Source organism: Bison bison, unplaced genomic scaffold (genome assembly GCF_000754665.1).
Source record: "Bison bison bison isolate TAMUID 2011002044 unplaced genomic scaffold, Bison_UMD1.0 scf7180017864189, whole genome shotgun sequence".
NCBI classification, from domain to species: Eukaryota; Metazoa; Chordata; class Mammalia; order Artiodactyla; family Bovidae; genus Bison; species Bison bison.
The window spans coordinates 1246706-1264134 of NW_011494761.1; the positions used below are offsets into that span (position 1 = coordinate 1246706).

General features: G+C 38.4%; 1 protein-coding gene across 1 annotated transcript in view; it reads right to left on the bottom strand.

The window, feature by feature from the left end:
• MAN2A1 (mannosidase, alpha, class 2A, member 1) overlaps positions 1 to 17429 on the bottom strand; it is a 186751-nt gene that overhangs the window by 158915 nt on the left and 10407 nt on the right. Inside the window, exons 3-4 of the mRNA XM_010843792.1 lie at positions 13667 to 13924; positions 6311 to 6455 (exon numbers count right to left, since the gene is read on the bottom strand). Coding sequence (XP_010842094.1) covers positions 6311 to 6455; positions 13667 to 13924 — 403 coding nt within the window. The remainder of the gene's footprint in view (positions 1 to 6310; positions 6456 to 13666; positions 13925 to 17429) is intronic.

The window sequence follows — 17429 nt, forward strand, 5'->3', positions numbered from 1 at the left end:
CTCCCGTGTTAAGAATTTCATCCCTGAGTATTTATCTGAACCAAATGAGGATACTTCCAGACTAGTAAGTCGTGTCCAAACAAAGTTTGGTCAGTTGAAATATTGAAAAGTATCTATGAGAGACATGCATATTCCTTTGGGGGCATTACTCCTAGGATATGTGAGGAGTCTACTAACTTAGCCTTATGAGCAAGCCAATACTGGGCAAATTATCAAAGTTTCTAGAAGACATCATTTAAAAGCTGGAAAATACTGCTTCTCAATCACTTTCCAATCGTACAATATGTAGCAATGAGAAGAACCACTCACCATTTCATGTACTAATGCAGTATTTAAGGACTAAGCCATCTGTCTCAGTAAGGACAGAAGAAAAGAAAAGGATAGCGTACAGTGTAGTGAGGTGTCTACTTTAGCAGCGGTCACTAAGATGTTTTATACGATTAATATGAAAGTAGATGACATTTGGCTTAGAAAACCTTAAAGACATTCTTCCTAGAAGCTCTTTGTGTGGTTTTACAAGCATTACCTGCAAGAGGCAATATTAAAAGTAGTTACGGATTTTGATTCCAGACCCAGATGACTCGGGTTCACACCCAGCCCTGCCACAGACCCAGCACTCATCCTCTGTTCTGTCTCAGTTTGTTTTGTTTTTTCATCTGTGAAATGAGGGTGAAAACACGATTTTTATCATAAAGTCGCTGACAGGATGGATGGATTCAAAACATGGCTCAGACAGTAAAGCATCTGCCTGCAGTGCAGGAGATCTGGGTTCATCCCTGGGTCAAGGAAGATTCCCGGAGCAGGAAATGGCAACCCACTCCAGTAGACTTGCCTGGAGAATCCCATGGACAGAGGAGCCTAGAGGGCTACAGCGCATGGGGTCACAAGAGTCAGACACGAGTCACACACGCACACGCACACACACACACAATACCTAGAACAGTGCCTGAAACACGGTAAGTTTCCACTGTACCAGCAGTTAGTTGCATAGCCAGCACAGTGGTGAGCTCTGAAGCACCCAGGATTGAAGACAGACAAAAGTAATCAAAATAGGGTAACTGGAAGATGTTTAATGATTACCTACATTTCAGGCGCTACTTGACATTTGTGCTCCTAAGGAATACAGTCTAGTGAGAGCCCAATCAGACTTTTTTCCCTCTAAAAAGGAATATCAATATACCAATTCTAGAGATCTCTTAAAAACAAGTGCCAAAATTTTTTAACATTTAAGAGTGCCAGATAAAATACAGGATGACAGGTTAAATTTGAGCTTCAGATAAATAATAAATGTTTAGTGTAAGTGTGTACCATATGATATTTGCAGCACATGTAAAAAAGTATACATTGTTTATAGGAAGTTAAAATGTAAATGAGCAGCCTGTTGTTGTTTTCTTTTTTCCCCAGCTAAATCTGGCAACTCTATTAACAAACCAAAGTTCAGATAAATGTGCTAAATTAGCCAATGCCCATAAAGCAAGAAGAAAAGAAATACCAGCGTCATCTGAACTAAACAAAGTATCCTAAGAGACAGTATAGTAAATGGAAAGAATATGGGGCTTAGCATCAGGCAAATCTGAGCTCCAATTCACCATCCTCGGCCACTTTATAACTGTTTAACTTTGAAAAAACAACTACACTTACTCTAGCCCCACTGTCCTCTCCTGGTAAATGGGATTTGAATTTACCACTTTTCAGGATTGCAGGACAGGTTACACTAAATAACGCACACCCAACACTCCCTGAGGCCACACAGGCAATGAAGGTCACAGTGTCTTAGCTCCAGAAACTCAAATTTCCTGTACAGTAGCCAAAACCAAAGAACTCACTTTACCCCACAGAAACTAACCAGAAAAACATATGCAGTCCCCACTGTTGCCACAGACAAAGCTCGCCTTCTCCCGACTGCCTCCTTCCACCTGGCGGTCTCCTCCGGCAGCCTGAGCTCTGTCCCCACGGCCTTTCGCCTGCACGGACGTTCACTCACCCATGCAGAACCAGAAATGTTCTCTCCGGACTGTGCTTAACAGTATTTGAACAGAAGAGCTGGGAAATAACATTCCCCCTGTGACGTCCTCACATTTCTCTTTTCCACTGACTTTTTAAGAATAAGGATACATAAGCAAACTCATTTCAAATTATATAATACAAAATGCAAAAATTGTTCTCTTAATTTTCAAAAAAAAAGGCTGAAAATCCTAAACACTCTTGAGTCAAAAATTCTGCAAAAGAACTGAAAACTCATGAAAGAATTATTTTCCAATGTGACTCTTGGGCCCAGATCTTCCTTCTGTTTTGGAGTCACACCACATGGGGGGATTATTTTCTAATGTTCATTTTACAAATTGCTTGACTAACAATATGCTGTCCAATTTTTCATTTAGTATACCTTATCTTCTCTCTACACACTTTTTTCCTTGGAAGGAAAATTAACTATTTCCACAGTTAACTAGCAGGAAGCAAAGAATTAAGATTGTAGATATAAAGGTGCTGTAATGGTGTTTTAATCAGCTTATTAAATACAACATGAACATGTATCAATCAACTAACATTTAATTTCATGGTCTATGATTCAAAACTTTTCAAAAGCATAACAGTACACAATTATCAGCATTTACTTAATTTCTTTCCAAGTTTGTTTTAACTCATGTAAACCATATAAAATATTACATGATAATGGTTACATGTCCTTATGTACTAGAAAAAGACATAGTTAGAAATTTTATTAATATATAAATATAATTTGAAATGTACCTTTTCAATTCAACCCAAAAAGAAAAATATCTCCACACACAAAAATGCAGGAACATAATTTTTTAAGTATGGTGACTTAATATAGGAATTTCCTAAAAATTTATTTCAAATATTTCTAGCCCCAACAGACAAAACTCCACTGATGAAATCAACTACTGGGCTAAAGTTTGTTTTAAATTGTTGCTGCAGAAAAGGAAAAGCTCTCTATAAATTTCACTTAAAAGTAAACTGCACGTTCATTTAGGAGTATTATACAAATACTTCCTATCACAGAGTGAATTTTAACTTGGAATGTATGTGTACATACTCATCTCTTTTCCTCTACTGAAGACTGGTTTTTCATGATCTGAATGATTCCATTTTTTACAGAATAATTTAGTTATCTAAATTCTATTTTTGTTAAGGAGCAATGAAAATTAAGTCAGGAGGTTCTTTTCTCTAGCATTTTGCTTGATAGCAAAAAATTGCTTTAGTTTTAAAAGGTCTGTTTCTGACCATTACTTTTGACTCAAGTGGAGAAGGGCCTGAGGGTAAAGGTTATTAACCTCTTTCACTAAGACAAAAAGATTCAACTGTGGTTGCTAGGATACCAACAGACAGATTCATTTATTAGTCAGGGACAATTATTCAGAATGCCTTCTCACAGAACAACACACTAACTGCAACAGGAAGCTTAATGCAAACAAAGTTTAAAAGGCAGAGACAGTCCCTGCCCTTTAAGAGCTTAACATTATTTGTTATTGGTATTCAAAATTATCCAGTGCACTTTAAAGAAGCTATTTTTTAAAGGAATGGAAATAAGTAGACAACAAGAAAGAGGGCAGTTAAGAGTGTAGGCCAAAGAGTAAGTCAGCTGTTCCATATTCCTTTGTTCATTAGCTTATTTAACTGATTCAGTCTGTACTATGTGCTGGTTACTGTTTGAGTATTAACAACCCAGTGGTTAATAAGACAAAGTTCAAGCCCTCATTGAGCTTACACTCCAGTAAGAAGACCAATAAAAAGTTTGTATCTGTGCTGATATGCAAGCATGAAGTGTGTGTGTGTGTGTACACAGTGTGAAAAAGTTGTGAAGGGGCATGGAGGCAAGTTAGTGAAGGCTTTACACATATTTAGCGAAGACTATATGCCAACTGTTGGGCTAGGCAATGAGGACAGCGTGTAACAAGAGACCCATGTTCTCTGCCGCTCTGCCGATCCAGGTAAACCAACAGGGAAGTACTCTGGTGCCACTTACTGCCTGTGTAACCTTGGCAAGTTGGTATCACCTTCATCATGAATAGTGGCACTAACCTTCCAAAGTTATTGTCAGCATTAGCTGTTTATAAAACATCTGGCACACTGCCTGGTAAACTACAAATTTTATTATTTCAGTTAAGAGCCCATGTTACAGAATAACAAGAAATGAGATCAGTGGAAATTGAGGATGGCAGAAAAGAGGAAAGGATAATAAAGGTCTCTAAAAGATAAAAAAGGAAGGAGAGTTGTGTTCACATGAGGAGGTCTTGTGAAACACACTGGTTAAGTGTATTTATAAACCTATAAGGAATTCCTTGGAACTCCTATTACGGATTTGGAATTATGGAAACATAATGGAATCACATCACAAACCCAATTAAGTGATAAGAATTAAACTAAGATTGGCAAGGAAAAGAAGAGGAGAGAACAATATAAATAATAAAACCAGCTTGGCCACTATCTCACTCAATGAAGGGATATTTCAGAGTAAATAAGATTTATAGGGGGAAAAAAAAAAATCTGCCATCCTACGGTCTCAGATCCTGTACGTGAAGTGTGAGCACCTCACTTGAGTGAGTGAATCCAAATATAAATGAAGATAGTATGTCTTTCATATGTATCTCCTAAATGCAAATGTACTATTTAATCTGGTGCTCACGTGGGTAAATAAACAGCAAAATAAATTTCGATTAGGTATGATTTGCATCACCTTCTACATTTACTTTATAACTCAATCTCACTCACAATGCTGCCCCACCTACACGACCTCCATGTCCTAGACACATAAACAAGCCCCAGGACAGCTGGAGGCCCGCCTCCCTCAGGCTGGCCCCGAGTCTCGCTCGGCAGCCCTACACGGTGAAGGTTTTCTTGCATGCTCAGCCGCTCAGTCGTGTCTGACTTTTTGTGACCCTTGGTGCTGTAGCCCGCCAGGCTCCTCTGTCCACGGGATTTTTCAGGCAAGAATACTGGAGTGGGTTGCCATTTCCTTCTCCAGGGGATCTTCCCAACTGAGGGATAGAACCTTTGTCTCCTGCATTGCAGGCAGATTCTTTACCTGCTGAGGTGACGACTTAAAACACATAAGAGGAAACATCAATGAGACAAATAGAGCTAGATGAAGACATTAAGACCAAAGACAAGGAAACCAAATCAGAAGCTGATGTGTAGTAACTGCTCATCACAAATTTTCAGAATATTGATTTCATATATATATAGTCCTTCTTCTCATACTAAATACTGAAGTACACTAGAGATTCGAACGCTTCAGCACCCAAGCTCTGTCTTGGAGACTATCTTTCACAGCTAAAAGCAGCATGCGTGGGCAAACACACACAGGCAGGGCTTCACCAAAGCATGCGTCCAGACGTAAAGCAACAAGCTCTACTGTCTGAGAAAGAAACACATAAAAATAAACTAGTGGAAAAGAATATGACAAAATCAAATGTTGAGAGCAAAAACATGCAAAGTAGTAAATGAATATGGTGCCTCTGATAGTAACAATGAAATTGAGAAAAATAAAAAACAGAAGCATAGGTAAGTCAGTCCTTCAAAAGTCTTTGGAAGTACATTCCAAAAAATCCTGCAACTTAATTCATGGGTCATTTACTCATTACCTGTGTCCTCACACTAATAAAGATAAACATTGAGTTACATTTCCCATTATCATTTTAGCAACTTTCCTTTACCTGGGGTGGAAAAATCTCTGGCCCCAGTAAATACCACAAGGTGTCACATGAACAAATATCAGCATTAATGGCAATGACAGCAGCTATTCTTGCACAGTGCAACATGCCTTGAACCTTTCACTCTATGAAGTGAACACTTTATCCTGTCTCTACCTGGGAAAAAACTTACTCTGGCCTAAAGTTGTCTAACACTGTTGGGGTTGGGACTCACACTCATGCATGCTTGAAACCAAGGCTCTTAACCACTTTATGCTGTTTCTATATTTTAAAGATACAAACCTTACCATGAGCATTCTGAATTTTCTAATGCAGAGTTTATGGACATGAAATAATTCTCTCACACAATATTTAAGAAGTAACTAAAATGAACTATCACTACCTTATATGCATGTAACTTTTCATCTCCCAAAGCTGAGACCTTCTTGTGTTTATTCCTATTTGATACTGCACAAGTATTATCCTTGAATGGCCCATAAATTGATAAAATGAGAACACTGTAACATACAAAATATGTTAAAAGTCAGAGAATAACATCCCCAAAATTTGAAAAGTAGGTTTACCTGATTCTCATTAAAATACTTTGGGCCTACAAGGACTTAATAACTTCCAGATTTTTGAAGTGCAGGTTTTACCTGGGTCATTATGGGAGTGAGGCACCACGAAGACTTGAAGGGGCTCAGTGTCCCACTCATCAGGCTTATAAGTGATGTCGAATCCTTGCTTCCAAACTCCACCATCGGGATTGTCAAAAGGAATTAGACTGTAAACATCCAACATCTACAATAGAAAGACAAAAGAAGTTAAGTTTAATCATGTATGCATGTGTGTTAGTAAGTCGTGTCCAGCTCTTTATGACCCCATGGACTGTAGTTTGGCAGGCTCCTCTGTCCATGGAATTCTCCAGGCAAGATTACTGGAGTGGGTTGCTGTTCCCTTCTCCAGTTAATCATGTATAACCATTATTAATTTAAACTTCATGTTGGGAATATTTGCTCAAAACTACTTGTTGCTGTACTCTGTATATATATTTTTAAAAAATGAAACTATTTCTGTAGACCTTAACTAAAGAGGTTAAGGCAGAACACACTTAACCATCATTCAGAGAGTTAAAATAAAGGTTAAAATTGTGCTCCATAATAAACCTGATAAATAACCCCGTTCATCTTTTGTTCCTAATATAAAATAACTTCATTCAATTCCTCTTCCCCTACTTTACTTCCAATACAATTTAATAGAAAAGGATGGGAACTGAAGAGCTAACAAAAAATTTCATTATGATCAAATATTTTTAGCATTTTCAAACAAAGTACTGAAAATTATTTTATAATTTGTCTTTATTTTATAACCAATCTCCTATATTTTAAATTCTATATCTGAATGGAAATGGATCTATAGATATTCTTTAATTTAGCTTATGTATGTTTACCTTTTTTATCCTAAAAATAAAACTATAACAGGGTTAGCTAGGTTTAAAATAATTTTTTTTTAATTGAGATTTAGCTTTTAAGTGTTCAAATGTTTGCTAAGTTCCAAAGTAGTATTTCTTCTAAATAATAATCCATTTGGGGAAAAAAGAGAAAAAAATATTAATGTTTGCTAAGTTTGCTAAGTTCCAAAGTAGTATTTCTTCTAAATAATAATCCATTTGGGGAAAAAAGAGAAAAAAATATTACAAGAAAACAAAGTCAAACAAACCTAAAGACTTATTTTTCATACTCTCTGTGATACTAAGTATGACAAAGAACACAACCCTCCTTTGGTAAAATTTAAACTACTTGAGAAATTACATCCTAATTAATACATAAATTGGTTACAAAACAGTTTTTTAAGATAACAAGCAAATTATACGAAAGTGAACACAAAATATTTTAAGAAAATAACATACCTTTTACTTGGAAACTTACAATATAAATAAAATGTCCCAAAGATAAGAAGGGCTGTCTGTGAAGCAGCGGGAAGAGGAGACAGAACAGCTGCCACTGGCCCTGCGGGTCCTTCTCAGGCCCTGCAGCTCCCAGGACCCTGCGGCCTTGCTCTGCCTGAGCTCCATGACTGCTCTGCAACTCCTTTCTAGCCGGCCCAGATTTAGGACCACCCCTAAAAAGATTTTATTGTTTCCCTTTAAAGGTACTTAATTAAAACCTAAACACAGCCAAGCCTCAGAGAAACAGATACCCCTTCAAAGCCCAGGATCTTGATCCTATCTGAACCTGGCCACACACTAGCCGATGAGGCTGGAGCACAGAGCCAATCCCACTGTCCCCAGCTTCCGGCTTAACAAGCGGGCCACGGCCTCGAGAGCATATCATGCTCTCTGTCCCCAAGAGTCAGTGAAAGCTTCCACACTGAAGCAAGGCCAGAGCCAACTCCTCTTGTCCAACTTTAAAATATTCACTCCTTAGGGTCTGCACCAAGATCCAGTTTCCCATCCAAGGTACAACGTTAAAATAGCTCTCTGTCAATTTGTAGAACAGAATAAATGTGAGTGACACACTCAAAGTTTAAGAAAGGCAGAAGTCCTTTCTTTCCTTAGTTCTCAACACCACTACCCTCTAAGAACAGTGCTACTGGAGGAAAAAACTGCATTGGCCAAAATGTTTGTTCGAGTGTTTTCTAAGCTATTACAAAACATCCAAACAAACATTTTGGCAAACCAATATATTGCAAGCTAAATACATAATTTAAATTTCTCTAATACTGAAATCGGTAACCTCCAGTTCAAGACGGTGGAGCAGAAGATGCGCTAATCTCCTGCCGAAGCACCAAAATCACAACTAGCTGCTGAACAACCACCGACAGGAGGACACTGGAGCCTAACAAAGAAGATACTCCGTGTCCAAAGATAAAGAAGACGAGCAAGATGTAGCAGGGGCACAAGCACGATAAAATCAAATCCCGTACCTATCGGGGTGAAAAGTGAAGTCGCTCAGTTGTATCCAAGTCTCTGTGACCCTATGGACTGTGTCTCACCAGGCTCCTCTGTCCATGGGATTCTCCAGGCAAGAATAACTGGAGTAGGTTGCCATTTCCTTCTCCAGGGGATCTTCCCAACCCAGGGATCGAATCTGGGTCTCCCACATTGCAGGCAGACGCTTTACCATTTGAGCCACCAGGGAAGTTATCGGGGTAGGTGACCCACATACTGGAAAGCAACAACAGTGAAGAAGTTTTCCCACTCTTGTGAAGGTTCAGAACCCCACGTCATGCTTCCCAGACTGGCGACCCAACAAAGGGACGGGAATCCCCAGGGTATCTGACCTTGAAGGCCAGCAGGATTTGATTACAAGACTTCCACAGGATTGGGGGAAACAAAGATTTCAGTCTTGGAGGACAAAAACAAAACCTTGCAGGCACCAGACTCAGAGGGAAGGAGCAGCGCCTCCACAGGAGCAGAGCCGCCCGCTAGTGCTGGAGGGCCTCCTGCGCAGGCGTGGGTCAGCAGAGCTCGCCACAGGGGCCGGGGACTGCTAGCAGCTGTCTGGGAAGGTCCCCAATAACCCAATCACAGAGCCAGTAGACCCAAGGGCTGGCTGGCCTCAGGCCAAAAGACTACCAGGGCGGGAGTGCAAATCCAGCAGATAATTGGATTAAAGCTTTACTGAGAAAGGCACTGCCTACCAGAGCAAGACCCAGATTTTTCCACCACCAGTCCCTCCCATCAGGAAGCTTACACAAGGCTCTTAGCCTCCTCCATCAGAGGGCAGACAGAAGAAGCAAGAAGAACCACAATCCCACAGCGACTAAAACAAAATCACCATGAAAAAGCTGAAAGTTATGTCCCAGATGAAGGGACAAGACAAAAACCCCAGAAAAATAACTAAATGAAGTGGAAATAGGCAACCTTCCAGAAAAAGAATTCAGAATAATGATAGTGAATATAATTCAGGATCTCGGAAAAAGAATGGAGGCAAAGATTGAGAAGATGCAAATAGTGTATACCAAAGACCTACAGTGGACACGTTTTGGGTGGAGTCCAGGAGTTGGTGATGGACAGGGAGGCCTGGCGTGCTGCAATCCCTGGGGTCACAAAGAGTAGGACACGACTGAGCGACTGAACTGAACTGAGAGACCCACAAGAACTAAAGAACAAACAGAGAAAAATAACTGGGGCAGAAGCACAGGTAAATGACCTGGAGGACAGAATGGTGGAAATCACTGCTGCAGAACAGAATACAGAAAAAAGAATGAAAGGAAATGAAGACAGCCTAAGAGACCTCTGGACAACATTTAATGCACCAAAGTTCACATTATAGGGATCCCAGAAGGAGGAGAGAGAAAGAAAGGGCCTGAGAAAATATTTGAAGAGATAATAGTTGAAAACTTCCCTAATATGGGAATCAACCAAGTCCAGGAAGCACAGAGAGTCCCAGGCAGGATAAACCCAAGGAAGAACTCAACAAGATACACAGTAATCAAAGTGACAAAAATTAAAGACAGAAATAAAATATTAAAAGCAACAAGGGGAAAAGGACAAATAACACACAAGGGAACTCTCATCAGGATACCAGCTGATTTCTCAGCAGAAACTCTACAAGCCAGAAGGGAACGGCATGCCATATTTACAGTGATGGAAGGGAAGAACCCACAACCAAGAATACTCTACCCAGCAAGACTCTCCCTCAGATTTAATGGAGAAATCAAAAGCGTTCTAGACAAGCAAAGTTAAGAGAATTCAGCATCCTCAAATCAACTTTACAACAAATGCTAAAGGAACTTCTCTAGGCAGAAAACAAGAGAAGGAAAAGCCCTACCTACAGAAAATAAACCCAAAACAATTAAGAAAAAGGTAACAGGATCGTGTGAGCAGGCATGCTAACCTGCTTCCGTTGTGTCCAACTCTGACCCTATGGACTGTGTCTCACCAGCTCCTCTGTCCAGGAGATTCTCCAGGCAAGAATACTGGAGTAGGTTGCCATGCTCTCCTCCAGGGGATTGTCCAACCCAGGGATCGAATTCTGGTCTACATATCAATAATTACCTTAAACGCAAATGGAGTAAATGCACCAGCCAAGACATAGCCTGGCTTAGCAGATGAAAACATGTGTATGTATGTATTTTCACTTACCACATCACTCTGCTTGACCCCCTAAACTGCATGTAATTATTTTATATTGTTAGATTAATCAAGTTCCCATTATACCTTACAATTGTAATCTATACAATTTTTTGTATAGATTTTATTTTTTGTCTGGCTATTGATGGTGAAAACTAATAAACATCTTTTACTATTGTGATGATGTAACTATTACTCACTTAATATCATTGTATCATGATTGGTCAACAGAAAATCATAGATAGAATTCTATATCACCAAAACTACCATTTAATAGAAAAACCTGTAATCACTTTTTGAAATCTAGATGCATAGCAGAATTATTTTGGTATTTTTTAAAAAATACAAATGCCCAGGTATTGCTTTTTTGACAGAGGTCCAGATATGTTTCTAATGAGCAGTCATGTTTAAAAGCAACCAGACTGTATGAGAATCTTTTACTTTTATCTAGCTTGTTTCACTTTTTCTATTTCATATTCAGTGTTTCCATTTCATTTAGTTTATGTTTTCCAATTTCTCCATCAATTTTGGTTTTTTTTTTTGTTCTTTCTCAAGCCTTTATCAAGCATATTAAAAAAGCTTTTGTATACATATATATAAATAATATGCATATATTTTAGAAAACTTATGAATCTTTGCCTAACTAAAAAGTTTATGACCTTTTGATTCCACTTGTTTGACTTAGTATGAATAGAATTCTAGATTTCTAATTTTAAAAAATAGATATGCAATAAGCAACAAAGGTTTTCTGTATAACACAGGGAACTATAGTCAGTATCTTCTAATAACCTATAATGGAAAATAATTTCACAAATAACATATGTGTATAACTGAATCACACACACACACAAAAACAATTCTTTCTGAAATTTAGTTATGTCTACCTTTTTGCCAGCTTTTCTAAATATCCTATGCACATCTAAAAACAATGTATGAAGTACAAAATATTAAATGTATTTGTGTAGGACATGATTAATATAAATTAATTAAATCGCTGCAGATGGTGATTGCAGCCATGAAATTAAAAGACGCTTACTCCTTGGAAGGAAAGTTATGACCAAGCTAGACAGCATATGAAAAAGGAGAGACATGACTTTGCCAACAAAGGTCCATCTAGTCAAGGCTATGGTTTTTCCAGTGGTCATGTATGGATGGGAGAGTTGGACTACAAAGAAAGCTGAGTGCCAAAGAATTGATGCTTTTGAACTGTGGTGTTGGAGAAGACTCTTGAGAGTCCCTTGGACTACAAGGAGATCCAACCAGTCCATCCTAAAGGAGATCAGTCCTGGGTATTCATCGGAAGGACTGATGTTGAAGCTGAAACTCCAATGCTTTGGCCACCTGATGCAAAGAACTGACTCATTTGAAAAACCCTCATTCTGGGAAAGATTGAAGATAGGAGGAGAAGGGGACGACAGAGGATGAGATGGCTGGATGGCATCACCAACTCAATGGACATGAGTTTGAGTAAACTCTGGGAGTTGATGATGGACATGGAGGCCTGGCGTGCTGCAGTCCATGAGGTTGCAAAGAGTTGGACACGACTAAGCAACTGAACTGAATTAAATATAAATCAATTATATTTAAATTATTAATGACATCATTCAAGATGCTCCTATTATTTTTTCTGCACTTGATATTCTCAGAGAAATGTTAATACATCTCATTATGATTCTATATTTTTCTTTTCCCTCATATTTCTTCTGGTTTCTCCTTTATATATCTTTGTTTCTTTATTGTTAAGGTGTCTAATAATTTACATCATCTATCTTCTTTGTGAATTATCATTAAAAATATTCATCTTTATTTCATTAGGGAAAAAAAAAAGAATCCAGGGCAGAGGAAGGTCTCTGTAAATAAATGCCAAAGTGTAAAGAAAATAAAATCATACTACCTAGATAGGAAAAAATAAACAAATAAATAAATGAAAGATACAAGTTATTTGAAATCCAAAATATAATACCTCAAAATTAAAACCCAATAGTTACTACCTGAAAGTAGTAATAAATATTACCTTAAATATTACCGGGCAACAAACTAAAAATACTAGAAATAAAAACAGGATCAAGCTAAAAATTCATAAATAAACCCTTTATAAGAAAGGAAATCAATCAGAAAAATGAATAGCCTTATAGATCATAAAGAGAATGAGAATATCTCCTACTAAATGAAAATGGTAAAACTGATCATGTTTAGGGAAATATATTTCAACTTCCTTTTAAACAACTGCACAACTAATTTTTAAAATACAGCTCTGACTAAACCAAAAAATAGGTGAAATTAATTTTGATGATATATTTTAACCCAATATATTCAAAATATTACCATCCCAATATATAATCAAAATAAAATAAGCAAGATATTTTACATTCTTCTTTACACAATAAATTTTCAACACTTTGTGTGGATATCAGTGCATATCTCAACTCAGACTCGCCACACTTGGCGTGCTCCTTAACCACAGGTGGACAAAAACCTTCATCCTGGACAGTTCTAGAGCTCTTCCCTTCCCCTCTCACAGAGGCATATTCAGTAAAGAGAAGCTGACATCACACTGTGTGAAACTTCTTATGTATAACAGATACACAGAAAGAGCAGGGCTTTTCTCGTATTCTCTAAAGGAAGGGGGAAAATATCTCTTTGCCAAGATTTAAACCTCTAAAGGTCTTCAACTGATATAGAAAATAAAACCTAAGAAGCACACAGAAAAGGCCATAGTCACATAGTATAAAAGAAAGAAAAACTAGGAGAAACATAGAATTACATAATTTTATCACTAAAAAGAACATCAATGATCATGTGACCAATTAAATGGTTTTACAAAAATAGAAACTGTAATCCGAAGAATTTACCAACTATAAACAGGTACCAGATCAAATCTAAAAAGACAAAAGCAAATCAAAGCCCAGTGATTCTTAATGAACGCATACATTACCTGCACATCTGAACTCTGACTTCCACTTTGTGAAGCAAACAGACAGTCTGCAGGGTCAACTGTGAGGGACAAACGTTTCGATGGCAGAAGAGGAGAGCCAGCATCATGGCTGAAATTGCCTTTTGAGTTTTTCGTACCATCCTCCACAGATTCACTCAAATTGATGACTGAGTCTCTAATATTTGAGATGATTTCATTATTCTCAGCTAGCAAACGTTCCAAATGGTCTATTTTTTCTTGCAACATTGAAAGCTGACCCTATAATAAAAAAGAAAAAGACAGCTATATGAAACTCTAAGACAGCTTTACTGAGACAGACAGCATTTTTTTTGAAACTATGTGCCTGACCAAGACGGTAGCCACTCAGCCTCCACTCTTCTCTTTTACACGTGGGGTCAGTGGGAGCGTGAGCGGCTGGCAGGGTTAGACGCCCGAGTACAGCAGAAAACCTTCTCCGTGGCTGCAACCTTTGTTTAGTCATATTTTAAAATGTGCAAAACACAGACCAAGAAGACTGGGGCCTATATTTCCTATTACCCCAAACCCAGTCCTAAAAGACCTTCAGGTCTCTAAAATCACTAAGTGCAATACCATATTATGTTCAGGTATGACATTTTAAATTGAGGTACAAATGAGTCCAGTTACTTAAAAGAACAAAAAAGTATGAACTTGAAAATGACCATTCCATTTCAGTCAGTAACACTAGTGAACAATCCTAAACAAGAACTACCATCAACAGAAAAATCTGGTCAACTCTTTTAATGAGCTGTACTGTGAAAAGCCTGGCGTGAACCTTCCTCCAGCAACTGCACTTAAGTCATTTAGACGGCTTCTACTCTACTGCGTACTTTTGTTTCTTTTAAGTGATCCTCACACGTAGAGGCTTGCCACCTCTAAACACAAACTTTCCTTTACAGAATAAGCCTTCAGCCTCTGATCTGCAGGAGGCTGCTATTTCTGTCACACATGTCTAAGTAAAGGGCTTTCTCTGGCAGTTCAATCAGTCAAGAGCTCATGCAGTGCAGGAGACTGCCTACAATGCGACAGACCAGGGTTCAATCCCAGGGTCGGGAGGGCTCCCAGGAGCAGGAAATGGCAACCCACTTCAGTCCCAATCTTTGTCTTGTTCACTCCGATACCCTGGGTCCCAGGACACAGTACTTCAATGCTTGTCACAGAGCTCTCTACACTTCTTCCATGCAACAAGAATGCTTGAGTGAACACCCTCTGCACAGGTGCAGTGCTACATGCCAGAAAGACAGACGAGCATTAGACATGGTTCCCCACATGGAGCAAACCAGGCCACACTGTGTTCGTGCCATAGCAACAGCCTGCCCCACGGCTGCAAAAAGGCCACATTAAGGTGTAACAAAATAAACGCGTAGAAAGCAAAACAAATGTGGACGCCCAGAAACGAAATTCCTCTCACCAGTAAATAACAGAAAGACAGAAAGGAGAAAAGAAAAAACATCTATATGTCCCAAAGTGAAGGACTAGTCAAACAATATAACTAACATAATGAATAGTTTTTTTTTTTTTTCAATTTTAATTAAAAAAAAATTATACATGTGTTCCCCATCCTGAACCCTCCTCCCTCCTCCCTCCCCATACCATCCCTCTGGGTCGTCCCAGTGCACCAGCCCCAAGCATCCAGCATCGTGCATTGAACCTGGACTGGCATCTCGTTTCATACATGACATTTCACATGTTTCAATGCCATTCTCCCAAATCTTCCCACCCTCTCCCTCTCCCACAGAGTCCATAAGCCTGTTCTATACATCAGTGTCTCTTTTGCTGTCTCCCATACAGGGTTATCGTTACCATCTTTCTAAATTCCATATATATGCGTTAGTATACTGTATTGGTGTTTGTCCTTCTGGCTTACTTCACTCTGTATAATAGGCTCCAGTTTCATCCACCTCATTAGAACTGATTCAAATATATTCTTTTTAATGGCTGAGTAATACTCCATTGTGTATATGTACCACTGCTTTCTTATCCATTCATCTGCTGATGGACATCTAGGTTGTTTCCATGTCCTGGCTATTATAAACAGTGCTGCGATGAACATTGGGGTACACGTGTCTCTTTCCCTTCTGGTTTCCTCAGTGTGTATGCCCAGCAGTGGGATTGCTGGATCATAAGGCAGTTCTATTTCCAGTTTTTTAAGGAATCTCCACACTGTTCTCCATAGTGGCTATACTAGTTTGCATTCCCACCAACAGTGTAAGAGGGTTCCCTTTTCTCCACACCCTCTCCAGCATTTATTGCTTGTAGACTTTTGGATCGCAGCCATTCTGACTGGCGTGAAAAAGCAGGAGTAGCAATACTCATATCAGATAAAATAGACTTTAAAACAAAGGCTGTGAAAAGAGACAAAGAAGGTCACTACATAATGATCAAAGGATCAATCCAAGAAGAAGATATAACAATTATAAATATATATGCACCCAACACGGGAGCACCGCAGTATGTAAGACAAATGCTAACAAGTATGAAAGGAGAAATTAACAATAACACAATAATAGTGGGAGACTTTAATACCCCACTCACACCTATGGATAGATCAACTAAACAGAAAATTAACAAGGAAACACAAACTTTAAACCATACAATAGATCAGTTAGACCTAATTGATATCTATAGGCCATTTCATCCCAAAACAATGAACTTCACCTTTTTCTCAAGCGCACATGGAACCTTCTCCAGGATAGATCACATCCTGGGCCATAAAGCTACCCTTGGTAAATTCAAAAAAATAGAAATCATTCCAAGCATCTTTTCTGACCACAATGCAGTAAGATTAGATCTCAATTACAGGAGAAAAACTATTAAAAATTCCAACATATGGAGGATGAACAACACCCTGCTGAATAACCAACAAATCACAGAAGAAATCAAAAAAGAAAACAAAATTTGCATAGAAACGAATGAAAATGAAAACACAACAACCCAAAACCTGTGGGACACAGTAAAAGCAGTCCTAAGGGGAAAGTTCATAGCAATACAGGCACACCTCAAGAAACAAGAAAAAAGTCAAATAAATAACCTAACTCTACACCTAAAGCAACTAGAAAAGGAAGAAATGAAGAACCCCAGGGTTAGTAGAAGGAAAGAAATCTTAAAAATTAGAGCAGAAATAAATGCAAAAGAAACAAAAGAGACCATAGCAAAAATCAACAAAGCCAAAAGCTGGTTCTTTGAAAGGATAAATAAAATTGATAAACCATTAGCCAGACTCATCAAGAAACAAAGGGAGAAAAATCAAATCATAATGAATAGTTTTTAGTCAGTAAAAACTTAGAAATACAATTTTAAAAATTGAGAAACCATTTTCAGAAGATAAAGTGATGAAAACAGTTTTAAAACTGTATGTATGACATGATTACTCGCCTTTTTAATAAAAGATACATATAGAAATAAATAAGTAGGTTGACAATATACAGCCTTGATGTACTCCTTTTCCTATTTGGAACCAGTCTGTTGTTCCATGACCAGTTCTAACTGTTGCTTCCTGACCTGCATACAGGTTTCTCAAGAGGCAGATCAGGTGGTCTGGTCTGTAGATGGTGACTGCAGCGATGAAATACAAAGACTCTTACTCCTTGGAAGGAAAGATATGACCAACCTAGACAGCATATTAAAAAGCAGAGACATCACTTGGCCAACAAAGGTCTGTCTAGTCAAAGCCATAGTTTTTCCAGTAATCATGTATGGATGTGAGAGTTGGACTATAAAGAAAGCTGAGCACCAAAGAGTTGAT